General features: G+C 31.6%; 1 protein-coding gene across 2 annotated transcripts; it reads left to right on the top strand.

The window, feature by feature from the left end:
* The first annotated feature begins 2617 nt into the window (after positions 1–2617).
* On the top strand, positions 2618–7721 carry LOC123205147 (ER lumen protein-retaining receptor-like). 2 transcript variants are annotated; one of them, XM_044622019.1, is made up of 6 exons: positions 2618–2820; positions 4219–4484; positions 5908–6023; positions 6947–7017; positions 7112–7175; positions 7394–7721. In XM_044622019.1, exons 1-6 carry the CDS (start codon positions 2730–2732, stop codon positions 7428–7430), a joined length of 645 nt encoding a protein of 214 aa, XP_044477954.1. In that variant the 5' UTR covers positions 2618–2729; the 3' UTR covers positions 7431–7721. The 2 variants fall into 2 exon arrangements, with proteins under 2 accessions (XP_044477954.1, XP_044477955.1); XM_044622020.1 differs by lacking the exon at positions 2618–2820 and adding an exon at positions 3211–3310.
* Positions 7722–14274: the final 6553 nt, after the last annotated feature.

Raw genomic sequence — 14274 nt, 5'->3', positions numbered from 1 at the left:
AATAATATTTTAATATTCCTTTATCATATCAAATCAAATATAATAATTATTTATACATATTAATTTTTATCAAATATAATAATAATTTATATCTTATAATTTTTAAGGTAATTTAACTTTATAATAATTTTTTATTTTTAGTAATTAAAAAATATTTGAACCAAACGCAAGATAACTTGAGTGGCAAAAAGACACTTAAATAAGTGAGCATGAGTTTGAAACCTATTTTTTTAAGAGAAATTAAGAATTTTATACATAGATAATATAATACAAAGATACAAGAGAGATACCTCAAACAAATATAATAAAAACTCAAAATAAAATGAAACTGAGTTAAAATCTCATATTTTGACTCTGAATTAATAACTATAGCATGAACTACATCATAGATGTTTGCAACTATCTCTTGTCAGGTATGTAATGTTGATAAAACACTCAATTATTCCTTTTATACCATAGAGAGTAAATTGTGGCAAATAAGGATACTCGTGAAAGAATACATCTGAAGTCTCTCGTGTGCTTAACGTGCAAAAAAACCTAATGAATCAGAGCAAACTAAAGGAAATTCGGTCAAGTCATGAGACTCTTAACTTTGACTTCCCCTAGACTGAAGAAAAGAAGTCACATCCAAATATAGTTAAACTACATAAAGCACACTTGATATAATTAAGAACTCCATGAACTTGAAGACAACCTATCGTGCACGAATGACCTAAGAGGGCAAGCCAAAGAATGAAAGAGTAGTGTAAAACATGTCTTATGAACCAAAAAAAAAATGGTGAATAAAATTGATATCCCTTCAACATTGTAACGCATTCCATGCATAGTCAATGGTAAACTTATCAAAATGGTGACCTTTCTAAGCAAGATGATCAAGAATCTCAACTCATGGAAGAATCTTGTTTGAGTCCCAAATATGTTAATAATTGAAATTGTTCTTCAGAAAGACCCATGAACCCTAATGAATAATTTTTGATACCTTGACATCCCAATGTGTCATGTGGAAGATAATACCTTATAAAAGAGCATGTCACATAAAGGCCCATACATTAATCAATAATCTAATCATATAAAGTTGTCTCGTCCATCACCAACAAAAGTGACAATAACACCTCGACACTAATATTGGCTAAAAAGAATCTTCCTTCACGATCACAAACCTTTAGAGGTAACCATGACATGCCAAAAAAAATGACCATGAAGGAGAATCTTGTGAACCCAATACGACTAAATAGATATGCTACTTGTAAGAAGTCTCTAACCATACTTTAGAATCATTGCCCTATTCTAGTCTTGTGTTTTCTTGGTCCCCAATCCTCTCTCCCTTGATGGATAACAAATTGACACCCATGCCACCTTTGTCAATGGAAAGTTGTCAAAATACTCTTAATCCTCCCTACAGTATATATAGGTACGATAAACATAGAAAACCAATAGATCTATCTAGAAAGATGTATTGATGTAATCAATTGTAGCCGCCCAACATAAGTTAGGGAAGCCAAGGTCCATAACTTAATCCTAGACGAAATCCACTTAATCAAAGTTGATGATTCGAATGTTGAAATTGAGTATTATTCAAAGGCATTCCCAAATATCTAATAGGCAAATCACTTGTGACATTAATACTAAACTTTTGACTTTTATAGTGTAATGGTTATGAGATTGGTAAATTCGAGAGCTTAAACTCAATTTGAATGAGTCTGAAGGCTTGAGTCAATTTGAGCTTGAAAGTTTAATATTTTTGAGCTTAAGTTTTAAGGGTGTTCAATTTGTAAAACTTACGAACTTAAAAAATTCGATATGAATTGATTAAAACAATGTCATTTTGACCATTACGCATCAAAACAAAATTATTTTAGTATTGAATTGAGCTTAAAACTCAATTCAAGATTGAGCTTAAGCTTGAATATTCTCAAATGAATCAAACTTGAACTTAAACGAGCTTGAGTTTGACTTATGTCAAATCCAATCCTATTTAATTTATTTGGTATAATTGAATGGTTTCACACAAGTAAAAGTTTCTCCTTAAAAAATTAAAAAAAGGTCTCTATTATCTTTGAACATGGTTTCTACTCGTGTTTTTATCTAACTCTGTATATTTGACAAGTTTGATTATAAATCATATACTTTGTTATTATGTAATGACTATTTATCTCTTGAGTGTCAAACTTGTAAGTTCGAGCAAGAAGAAATTTTGATGGAGCAACACTATTACACGTTAATAAAATTTACATGAGTATTATTAAACCATTTATTTTGATATTTAAAAATTATAGTGTTATTTCGTAATTTGAGGATATTTTTGTTATTTTCAATTAAAAAAATATGCTGTATTTTTTCTGGTCTACTTTTAGAGTAAACGCCAACGTAGTGAAGGGTTAAGACTAAGCTACTAAATATGTCATATTTACTTAATTACCCTTAATTTTTCCCTTGTTTATTCTGGGAACTGGAGGAGATTTTTGCCATTTCAGATCTTAAAACAATATATGTAATATATTTTATTTCATTGGTCTCCTTTTAGTCAAGTCTTAAACCAATATCCATAGTGGAGTCAACGGCCACGCGGCGCGTGAGAAACCCCGTTCAGAAAGCAAGCCCACTGACTATGAAGCACTTTTTCTGTGAAACTGAAACCAAAATAAGAAGAAAAAGCAAAACGAAGAATCCGAGACAACAGCTAATAAAAACCAGACCAAAAAAGTGAGCAAAAGCACCATAAATCAACCATGAACCCGTTTAGATTGGCCGGGGACATGACCCACCTCCTCAGCATTGTGGTACTTCTCCTCAAGATTCGTACAATGAAATCCTGTGCAGGTTTTGTTTTTGCTTTTAGCTCTTTTTCTTTTGTTTCTAGGTTTGCTCAAAGTGATTTTTAAAGGTATTTTTAGGTTCCCATTTTCTTGTTTTTGGTTGGCTTTTAATGAATATCTTGTTTTGTTGAAGAATTGAATGTGGGTGTTTGGTTGAATTTTTATGAGTTTCTGGGTTTTTTTTGTTAGTTTATCACTTTAACTTTTTCATTGTTTGTTAAGAATATGTACTTGATACGAGAATGTGAAATTTTTTACTTTGGAGCTTTTTTATTTTATTTTTTACTAATTTTTAATTTGTCCCTCACTTGCTGCAAAGTCATCAGGCGATTATTTTTGAAATGCAACTTCAGCTAAATTGTTCTTTCTATACTAGAGTAGAGTTTAAGGAGTTTCTAGTTTACGAAATTGTTGTTTTTCCTTTGTGATAAAAAAGGCATCCAAAATCTTATTAAAGATGAGTCTGTGGTTACATTTTGAGCTCTTCGGGCACGGTATTCAAGAGTTTGTGCTTCAATCTGTGCAGTTTGAAATATTGACTATAAAAACTTTAGTTTCCAAATTCTAAAATTACATGTTCATAAAAGCGTTTGTTGTTTGTAGAATTTAATGCTTGATTGAAGGTTGGTGGTCTTGGGTATTATTAGCGTTTTAACTGCAAAATTGGTTCTAATTTTGAACTCCATTGTTATTCTGGCTTGGTTTATTGTATGATTTACCTTTGTGCTTATAATTATTGAAAGTAATTTAGAGATCAATACTGAATAAAATTTTCTTGTATAATTTGTATCATTCAACCTGCAACTTAAATCTTGTCAACCCAAATTATCTATATTCCCATTTTTGCGTTTCTGTTTTCTTGGAAGTTATTCAATGTAATGTCTAAGGACTTTATCGACTGGGAAAAGAGAGGTTTTTTTTTTTTTTATATATATGGAAATGCTCTCAAAATTCAATGTTTTTCAATGTTTCCATCTGTCATATATTTAGGGAAAATTTAATTTGGGGGAAATTTGTATTTGAAGGAACATTAATGTGTGCATTATTCACTGATGCTCTATTAAATTTTGAGTTGCTTTTGCATCGAAAGTTACAATTTTCATTGACCATAATTTACTTGTTTTAGAGACTCAAAGGGGGATAAGTTGCATGACTTTGTTATTGTTTCTTTGACCTTGCTTCCTGAAATTTTGTATGAATCTTGAATTTTATATTCTTTCATATATTTTTCAGATCCATATCCAGAAAGCTCTACAGAGCTTTGGTCTCCTCTTTATTTCCTCATAATCTTTACTGAGATGAGGGATACCTATTTTTTTAATTAATTCATAGATTCTGAAAATATCTGTGCTTTATGGTTTCCGGTTATGTGTGTGCTTAATACATCTTTTAATTGCCCCAGGAATTTCACTTAAAACTCAAGAACTCTATGTGATAATCTTTGTCACTCGTTACCTTGATCTGTTCACGAGGTATGTCTCATTCTACAACTCTGTAATGAAGCTAGTCTTTCTTGGAACTTCAATCGCTATTGTTTGGTATATGCGGTACCATAAAGTTGTGAAGCAAACATATAACAAGGATGAAGACACCTTTAGACATTATTACCTGATTCTCTCATGTTTTGTTTTGGCGTTGTTGATTCCCCATGAGTATAATACTATTGAGGTACGGAATTTTCTTGTCTTCTTCTTCCTTTGTTTCCCCTTCAATGTATTTTTGGCTAAAGAAAATGACCTGGACTATGCCAAAGTGAAAGCAATTCTTATTGACAAATGCTGCTGCTTATTGTTGAAAATGTTACAATGCTGAGGCCATGATAAAGCACCTGTATTTCTTTTAGTTGATGCCGTCATAATTCTCTATTCTAATTCACATATGCCTGACCTATCACATTTTCTGTCACGTTAGAAATGTTATTTTGGAATGCTTATACATGTTAATACTCTGACAATAGTTCATTTATCAAGTGGCTAAAATGTTCGGTTTTGGTGTTTTGAGTCCCCTTTAGAAACACAAATTTCAGAGACTTACTTTCATGTTTGCTACATACGGGTATCACTATAAATATATAGAATAATAATATCATAGTCACCGTAAAAAAACTTAATTTGAAAGTTGGGTCATCCCTATACAGGAATTGAATCTTCAAGTTAAAATAATGATGATTTTCACATGTTCTGTCCTTTAGAACATTGATAAATTTTTAAATTCTTTTATGCTCTCCTTGTTGCTCTTATAGCTCAGATACCAATTGCTGATTTATAGAACAGAAAACAGAAGGAAAATTATCGTTCTCTTTAAACACGTAAAGTGCATTGGAGCTACAGTAGATTAGGTTTTTCTTAGTCTTCAATTAGTACAACAAGGAGCTTATCATCTCTTATAGCTATGAAAGCACTTATTTTTCTCCTTTTTAATGAAGGACTTTATTATCTTGTTTTGAATGAGTTCTAATATATGAGTTTTATCTAATCACGGATTGGGGTTTTTGTGAATTACTGTTCTCTCATCCTAGAACATTAAAATTGTTACAAATGAAGGATGCACTAAACAATATATAGACTTCACAAGTTGGCTAAGATAAGTCAGTTACATGGTGTTTGATTATCCTTTTTTCTGAAACCTAAGCAATTTATTATCTTCATAGTCAAGGTTTGGCATGATAAAGCTGTCAAATAATTAACTACATGTGAGCTTCCCATAGGTTTTTTTGATAAGTAATTCAAATCAAGGTTTCACGAGTGTGATAGAGGCTTGAATCCGGACCAGCTTCCCATAGTTGTTTATCCAACATGGTTACAACTGGTTTCTTTTTCTGCTCTAGGTGTACTTTCTTCATGATATGGTTTGTTTTGAAAAGAGGTCTTACTGATGTAAATAATTCTTAATTTTCCATTTCTGGTAAATTTGTCTTCTAGTCATATTTTGTCAACTATTTATTTGTTAGCTACATAACCCTCTAATTTGGGTTTTGGTATGAATCTGTTCCTTTGCTTCAAAGTAAGATTCAACCATGGTTTCATTAAAATTACCTTTTACTGGATAAATAGATTTGACTTCTGATGGAAAACTCATCCTGTTTTGACAGATTTTGTGGAGTTTCTCTATCTATCTTGAAGCTGTGGCAATCTTGCCCCAACTGGTCTTGCTGCAAAGGTCGAGCAATATTGACAACTTAACTGGAAACTATGTTTTCCTGCTTGGGTAAGCCACATATGTTCCCAAAGCTGCTTACTTTCTTTCATCTATTCATCATATTGTTTCATTTTCTCGAATTACTGTTGCAGTCCTCAAAATTGTATTTAGATGTAAAAATAATCAATCAAATCGAATGCCTTGATAGGCTACTCTATAAGTATCAAAACTGTCCAAAATCTCCAATGTTATTTCAATTTAAAGCACTGGAAAATGTCTTGAAAATATTATGTGGCCAAGGCCGAAATCTTCTATTACTTCTTCAAGGTTCTCCCCAAAAGTCCAAAACAAAATATTTCCTTAGAACCATTGCTTTGTCTCAGTATCCAAAATATTGTTACTGCTTGAATTATTTGAAGCCACTTCTATTCAAAAAGCACATAGAATCTATTTGTACTGTACAATGTAGTAAAGTTGGTCAACATATTTCGTATTCCTTTTGCACTTTCTTGTGGTATGAATTGTTCTCAAAACATGTTATGTAAACCAAAAAATTAGATTTATATCAGTATTGCTGGAAGAGGATCCCAATATGACTGACCTAGATTGGTCGTAGTCATTCAAATACAATGAAGTGAAATGGTCCCTGGCAGGCTACTTGCATAGACCAGTTTTCTCTTGATTGCACATTATTTCTGTAGAAATAATTCTTGTAATACAGTAAGAGTGATAATTGGGTTTCTATAATTATTAAAAAGGGAAATTAGTATTGGAATAATAAGTTCATAGATGCAAGTTTATAGATGAGAATTCAGCCTATTATGTTTGTCTCTTCTATCATTTCTCCTTTTTCTATGTAAATTAGTTTATATTTGGAAGAATTTTGTTCTATTCTTTACGGAATTCCATCATGTTTCATCTACTCTCTCTGGATTTCCTTCGATGAGATTACTGGTGGTGATATTTCTTTTTGTTTTTTTCCCCCTAAATAGTGCTTACCGAGCTTTATATATCCTCAACTGGGTTTATCGTTACTTTACGGAGAACAAAATCAGATGGATACGTAAGTTTTTATCTGCTATATGTCTCATCAAACTTTTAATTCTACTTAAGTATATCATTACTAACCAGCAGTTATGTCAAAATGTTGAAAACAGCTTGGGTTTCAGGCCTGATTCAGACTGCCCTCTATGCTGACTTTTTCTACTACTATTTTAAAAGGTATATTTCCATGTTTTCTTTTTCATTTATATTCCCAACTTTGCTGCTTGTATTGATGTAATCAGAAGTAATCAGTTCATTTCTGGTTTAGAAAAAAGAAATATTGAGTAGGAATTGATTTTTTGAGGTGGTTGATTTGATTATTGGCTTTTTTTTAAGAAGCAATCAGTTGCTTCTTTTTTGAGCTTTGTGAACATAAAATGCTTGCTTTTATGCAGCTGGAAGAACCATGAGAAGCTGAAGCTGCCTGCCTGAGTTGATCAAGTCTCTTTTGGTTTAACGTTCCACTTGCATAAGAAGAGTGTCTCTCCCATGGCTGTATTTTTAGATCACAGATAATTTCCGTATTTCACTTTAAATACACTGAAGTTTGGCTTCAATGCTTGCCCTGTATTTTCTTACTATCATTACGCCTTCTGTACAACTTTAGCTATAGTACATCATTGTACGAGTGCAGTTTACAAGTTTTCTCTGTATAATTCTTCAAAAGTTTTATGTAGTTGTATTGATACAACGATATATTGTAGCAAAACTCCATACACGCCAGTGATTTTAGCAGTTAAGCCACATGGGTTATACTTGTTTTTTCAGAACAAAGCCTGTGTGTTTCTCAAGGCATCAACATTTTAAAAATTTGAGAGTTTTACTTGATGATTATTTGATTTGGATGGAGTCTGTTTAGAGTGTTTATTTGATTGCACTAGAAATGGTACCTACGAAAGTGAGCTTGTACACACACATATGTATTAGAATTCAATGATATAATAGTGAAAAACCTAACCTCTAGAAGTTCTGTTTTTGTCAGATTTTTTCTAGGCTTGGGTTCTGCTTGGTTTGTTAGCTTGTGTGTGTAGTGGTTGTGAGCAAAAGCACTGGTTGTCCTTGTGTAGAATGACAATCAAAACTCATGAAAAGTTTTGATTGTCATTCTACTTAAATCTTCTTAATAATTAACAGATGAAGGAAAAATTTGTCTGTTTAGTAACTATGTCATATCATGCGACATTGAAATGCTGTATTTCATCCATTAATTATTCTTCTGTACAGTCAGTTTCTGCTTTCTGGTTGTCCTTGTGTCACTGTTTCATTTGCTTTTGGGTTAAGAAAACAAAAGCCTAAAACATGAGTTAAAAGAGTTGAAAGAAATGAAAATTTAAGTTTCCAAAGTTTGGTAGGGGACGTATTTTCAGCTAGAAAATGTAATGGGGTTATGAGCCCAACATCTCAGAAACAATACAGAAGCCTTATTTCCAAGTGATCAGCCTATTTGAACTTTTATGTGTTGATTTTTTTAATTATACATATGGTCCTAACCCATACTATCTCTGTCATTCGGATTTAGCATTAAACTTCTATTAGTGATGGTGGGTCCTATATGTCATCTCTATGTTCATATTGAACTTTAAAAAATGTCTAGACTACATCATTTAACTTGCATATTGAACTATGTTTTATTCGATCACTAAAGAATCACTCTCTAAAGAATCACTCTCTAGATTCCTATTTTATATGACCATAACATCTTTCAGTGAAAGCATCATCGTTTGAAAACTATATCTATAGTTGTATACTAGGTTGATTGAACTGGATCGAATATAGGGAATTGACAATTTGGTCATTTGTGTTCTTTCTCTATTCCATTACACTTAGATACAATCTCCATTGGTTTTACTATGAGTAAATACCTTACCACGGGTACAACAACCTACTGCAAGTAGTGTAGGAAATGCGCACTCATAGTGTCCCATTGTAACGATCCTATAATGTCTAGAATGTATGTATCTCAAGCCTCTTTTCATCTTGGCTCACAAAGTTTTCACCCAAATCTTATCTCATAACTTCTTAAATTCTCTTTTCTTAAGCACACAAAGTACTACTACGTATCTAGGACTTTTATACTGTCTTTTGGGACAACCCTTTAATCTCTAGTCCAATTCTTTTTATCTTTTCTTTGTTCTACTCTTCATGCACCAACTTGTCCTTTAGGACACATGAGGGTGTATCTCCCTTTAGACATACACGATCTTCTTTCTCGTGGCCTCTCCCCATGTAACATTTTTCTATATACATAGGGGTGTATCTTACTGACATGGGCGTGTGCGTTCCTGATATTTAATACACTTTCCATTTTCAAACTTATCTGGATTGGACTACTTCTTAGGGACATTTTGGTCATTCTATCTCACACACGGTCGTGCTAGAACCATACATGGGCAACCTTCATGCCCTAGTTAATTGCTCAACAGTCAATGATGTCTAATGGTTGTCGGATCGCTGGAAAACTTAATCTATTTTTTGACTTTCGTGAACACAAGTGTGTGTTTCATACCATAGGATCATGTATTGAACTCAGAAAATAACAAAATCAACTAAATCATACCTTAACTTGGTCTCTACGCATTTTCAATATTCCCTAATTCGGCTTCCCATATTCTAACATGATTTTAAGCATTCTTAACAACACTAAACATCATAGCAGTCTTAGAACATCGATTGAATCCACAACAATAAACACAATCGCTTAACATATTAAAGTAACTGTAGATTATAAATGTTAGTCTCATAGCAATATTTATGGCATAACTTAAAAGAGTAATCATCCAAACATGCTATCATTCTCAAATATCTCAACAAGTAGCCATAACTGATATTTCTATGCAAGACTATACTCATAGGCTCAAACATCAATAATTTATCCAATCAACTTAACATGGTATTATACATAAACTATTATCCATACTCAATGTTGCATCATCAAATCAATTCTAAAATGAATAACTTAACTTCCACAAAGACAAGAATCAGAACCCATCGTAATTCAAAAAAGGCAATAGTGAATTGAACGTACTTACCTCTTAACAATTTTTGGAAAAACATGTGCATTTGGATAGGGATTAGAATCTTTAAAACACACCCATTATGCCTTTTTAAAATTGAAATTGCGTAACATCATACATAGGTGTGTATTTACCATATACGACTGTGCAACATCTAATTCAAATTTTACGTAGAAATTACTTTATTTGGCTGATATGGTGACAACATACAAGTGTGACCTTTACATGCATGACTGTGTGTCCCTAAAATTCATACTTTACCATTAATTCACTTTAAACCATTCATACATCAATCATAGTCATGCACAAAGACTATTTTGCCCTTGAGACGTACCTGTTGGTTTAAGTGTAGTAGATCTTTAGTAAGAAAAAATTAACAAGGAGAAAAAAATCTAATTGTTATAAGTATTATTTTCATTAATTAAACAATTAATTATTTATATCCTTGTTAAAACTAAATAGATGCATACTTTTAACGATGGACTTATAGATTTTTCACTGAAAAACTTAAAAGCTCCTCGTTATTGGTAAGACTATGAGTGTGCATAATTCGATGCAAATTGTAAAGATTGATTGAACCATTTGAAAATTATAGTTTGGTTTGCTTTCAATTATAAAACAGTTCAGTTTAAGTTGAAAAATTTTGAAAAAAATTATTTATGGTTTGGATGGTTCTAAATCAAATCAAATCGTCAACCATATTTATTTTTCAAATATACATAGAGGTATTTTAAATAGTAATCCATGCCCAACTTTGAAAAAATTTCTTATTTCGCTATCTACAATACAAGGTTTTGTGCAAATAACAGCCATATTTTTTATATTTTTTAACAAAAGAAGATAATTTTATATATTTAAAAAAAATATATTTTGTATATGATATATAAAATAGACAATATAGAGGCAATCATAAGTCAAAAAGCAAATATCACTATCTTTCCCACTCGACATCATAGTGTAGCTACAACTTACTGTTAACCTTTTCACCTTGAACTCTCTAATGTCACTATTGTTGTTTCTTGCCAAAAGTCATCGTCATTCTAGTTTCGGTAATCTGAAAGCAATATTGTTACTTATCTTTTGTTGAATATGCATAATGAAAACATACTTGATGCTTCAATCATTGTTGTTCAAATAAAACAATAAAACACAAACTCTCACCTCTCTTTTGAGTGTCTTCTAGCCTATACTAGTGAGATACAAATTTGTAGTATAATGATGATATTATCACAAGCCTTTTATACTTGTTAGACTAGGGATAAAATGAAAAAACGTTTTCTATTATCAAGAAAACATAATTGATGTATTTTAATTAACTATCAGTTTAATGACTTTTATTAACTCTCAAAAGAGAGTTACAAAATAATAAGTACAATGGTCATTAACTCTCAAAAGAGAGTTGCAAAATTTTAATATAATGACCTTTAAAAGAGGGTTACAAAGAAATAATAATCATATTAACTCTCAAAATCGAGTTATAAGGAATTAACTTAATAACTATTTTTAATTATTTAAAAGAGTACTAAAAATTAATGTAAATTACAATGCTCAATAAGTAGGCCACTTTAAGTCTAACATCATTATCTCAGACGTTATTCTTGCCTGTAAGTAGTTTACTTTCTGATTTATTTTTTATATGCAATTCCTTGTTGTTTACTTCAACTAGATCAAACAAGTTAGAAATTTCTCTATTTATTTTTCGTTGTAATTCTTTCTTACAACTTTAGCATAAGATTGTTTACCATTTATTTGGTTAATGAGAAACTACATGAGTGTCTTCATTTGTTTACCATTCATTTGTTTTTGTATGTTGTCAGAAGAAGTCCATTTGTATTTGATAATAAAGTTTTAGTGCATTATGATGCTTACAACGGGTTTGACAAAATTCCTGTAATATTAAAAATTTTCACTTTATAGTGAAAATATAAATAGTGTTTTGCTTATCTGCAAAAATTTACAGATCTTTTCTAAAAATCCTGAACCTAAACTTTAACTACGTATAGAGTTCTGATGGAAGCCTAATAACAAAAGTTTATACGCGCAGGACCCCAGGTGCAATTAAAGGAAGGAAGCAAGAAAATTTAGGAAAATCAGAAGGAGGCAGCTTGGGAAATTCAGAAGATATGGAAGCTACCAGTTTAGAGAATCCTGATGTGATATTCAACAGTAGCATATAAAGGAAAACAGAGAAAGAAATAGGCAACAGAATATTGTGCAACAGCATATATTGGAAAGCAGAGAAGAAATAGGCAGCAAAATATTAGTTGACTTAGGAAATATTTCCTTTAAGATTTAAAAATATTATTATTAATATTATTCCTAAAGTAAGTTAGTATTACCTCTTGGTGGCTATTTAAAAGGCCTTGTTGAAAGAACAGGGGATATGAATCAGATGTTGAGTTAATAATATTAGTATTGAGTTATTATTTTTATAGTTTTACACCTTCAAATTAGTTGCATTATCCAATTAATTTCTTATTTACTTTCCGCTATCAACCTGTTTGCGTTGTATGGAAGATCTTAGCCTGAGACCTTTCTGAAGGAGCTGCTGTGCGTGCTGGAACCAACAGATTGGATTGCAGGTTCGTAACAAGTTCTAAGGTGAATAATGTGTTTTACAACAATTTATTGAACAACGACATGAAGAGCGAGTGATCATTATAAGTTCCAAAACAATGTGGTTTCTGATGCTGAAAATGCGCTCCAACATATAGCCACTTTGATTTTAAAGGTGATTTTATGCTCTACCGTGCAAGAGTTCTGTTTTAGAAATCTCTATTTACTTAAATTTGAAAATGTAATTTACAAGAAGTTGCAATGGACTGAAGAAACTGCTGCTGCCAAGTGTATTTATTCTTGCAGACATCGTGTCTATTGGCCTGAAAAGATTGTCAGCAGACTAATGTAATGTTTGTGTGTTTCTTGTTGTAAATAACAGGAAGATGATAGCAATTTTGAGGCTTCAAAAGTAACTGCAGGGCATGTGGCTGCTAACACAATAAGACTTTTGATTGTTGGGTCACAAGTGGGTTGTCTAATTGGGATGTCTGGTCAAAACATTGAAAAATTGAGGAATTCTGCTGGTGCCACAATTGTGATTCTTGCTTCAAATAAATTACCTTTATGTGCATCTGCTCATGAATCTGACTGAGCTGTAATTGTTAGATTTTTTGTTCAGTCTTTTTCACTTGCTTTCACTTTATCGCTTCTTTTTTTGTTGTGTTGCTGAATAATGGTAACATTTTTGTTAAACTCAGATATCAGGTGATGTTCCTGCAGTGTTAAAGGCATTGGTAGAGATTGGTTATCAGCTCAGGTTTTCCATGAAACTTTTACATTACACTGTTTTTCCAGCCTGGTACTTTCTATGGTTTAGGTGAGGATAAATAGGGAAAACCCACCCTGACAAGTGATATCCATTAACCCAGGATACAATTATAGTGCGGTAAGACCAGCACAACCGGTTCTGGATCCTACTTCAGGTTATTCATGCTTCTCAAATCAAATATTGTAAATCCATTTCATCGAAGAATTGTAATTTCAGTCTAGTCTTATACGATAATTAGTAATTTTGGTTGTATCTTGCTTTTTATTTATTGAAATTAAATTTGATTTCTTGTTGTTTGACTTGGTCCCCACATGATTAATTTATTGCTTTTTAGAGTATAATTTGGGCTTATAATGCTTTTCAAAGATTTTTACTTAACTTGCTCATGCCATATGTTATTTTTGTTTATGATTATTGAACTGATTTGCTCATTTAATTTCCTTAATGCTTGATGTTTATTATTTAGTTTAAAGGTTATTATCAGTGGATGATTTTGGTGAGTTATTGTGTAGTTCATTGTATTTATGCTTGATTACGATTTATTAGTACTTTTATGCATTTTTTATTTGATTCTAGGAATTGATTTCTGAGTGACTGACGGCATACATCAGTGTTTTTAGTGCTCTAATGAGATTAAATTTGATAAGTTTTGGATGCTCTTTTTTGCTAAACTGGTGGTATACTTCTTGCCTTCATGGAATGTTTCTACTCATCTGGTGATTATAGTTTAAGTAGGTTTATATGTTTAGTTTTCGACTTGAAAGTTGACTTAAGTAAACAACAAAAAATCATTAAATGATTGCTTTGCTTATTAAAACTAATTGACGAGTATTGTTGGGCTCTCACATTTTCTGGGTCGTTTTTAGTTGTGGAAAGATTTGATATTATTCGCATCTAAGATTTAGTGTTGTGGGCTATTGTGTAATTTTTGAGT

Source organism: Mangifera indica, unplaced genomic scaffold, assembly GCF_011075055.1.
Source record: "Mangifera indica cultivar Alphonso unplaced genomic scaffold, CATAS_Mindica_2.1 Un_0002, whole genome shotgun sequence".
NCBI classification, from domain to species: domain Eukaryota; kingdom Viridiplantae; phylum Streptophyta; class Magnoliopsida; order Sapindales; family Anacardiaceae; genus Mangifera; species Mangifera indica.
Note: the sequence above shows the minus strand (reverse complement) of the source record. Positions and strands in the feature narration are given on the sequence as shown.

What these genes read in the sequence shown, in the direction of transcription:
- LOC123205147 (XM_044622019.1), top strand. Translation starts at nt 2,730, where the DNA reads ATGAACCCGTTTAGATTGGCCGGGGACATGACCCACCTCCTCAGCATT. An exon ending in TACAATGAAATCCTGTGCAG is followed by an intron (nt 2,821 to 4,218) that starts GTTTTGTTTTTG and finishes TAATTGCCCCAG; the next exon opens with GAATTTCACTTAAAACTCAA. An exon ending in TTCTACTACTATTTTAAAAG is followed by an intron (nt 7,176 to 7,393) that starts GTATATTTCCAT and finishes GCTTTTATGCAG; the next exon opens with CTGGAAGAACCATGAGAAGC.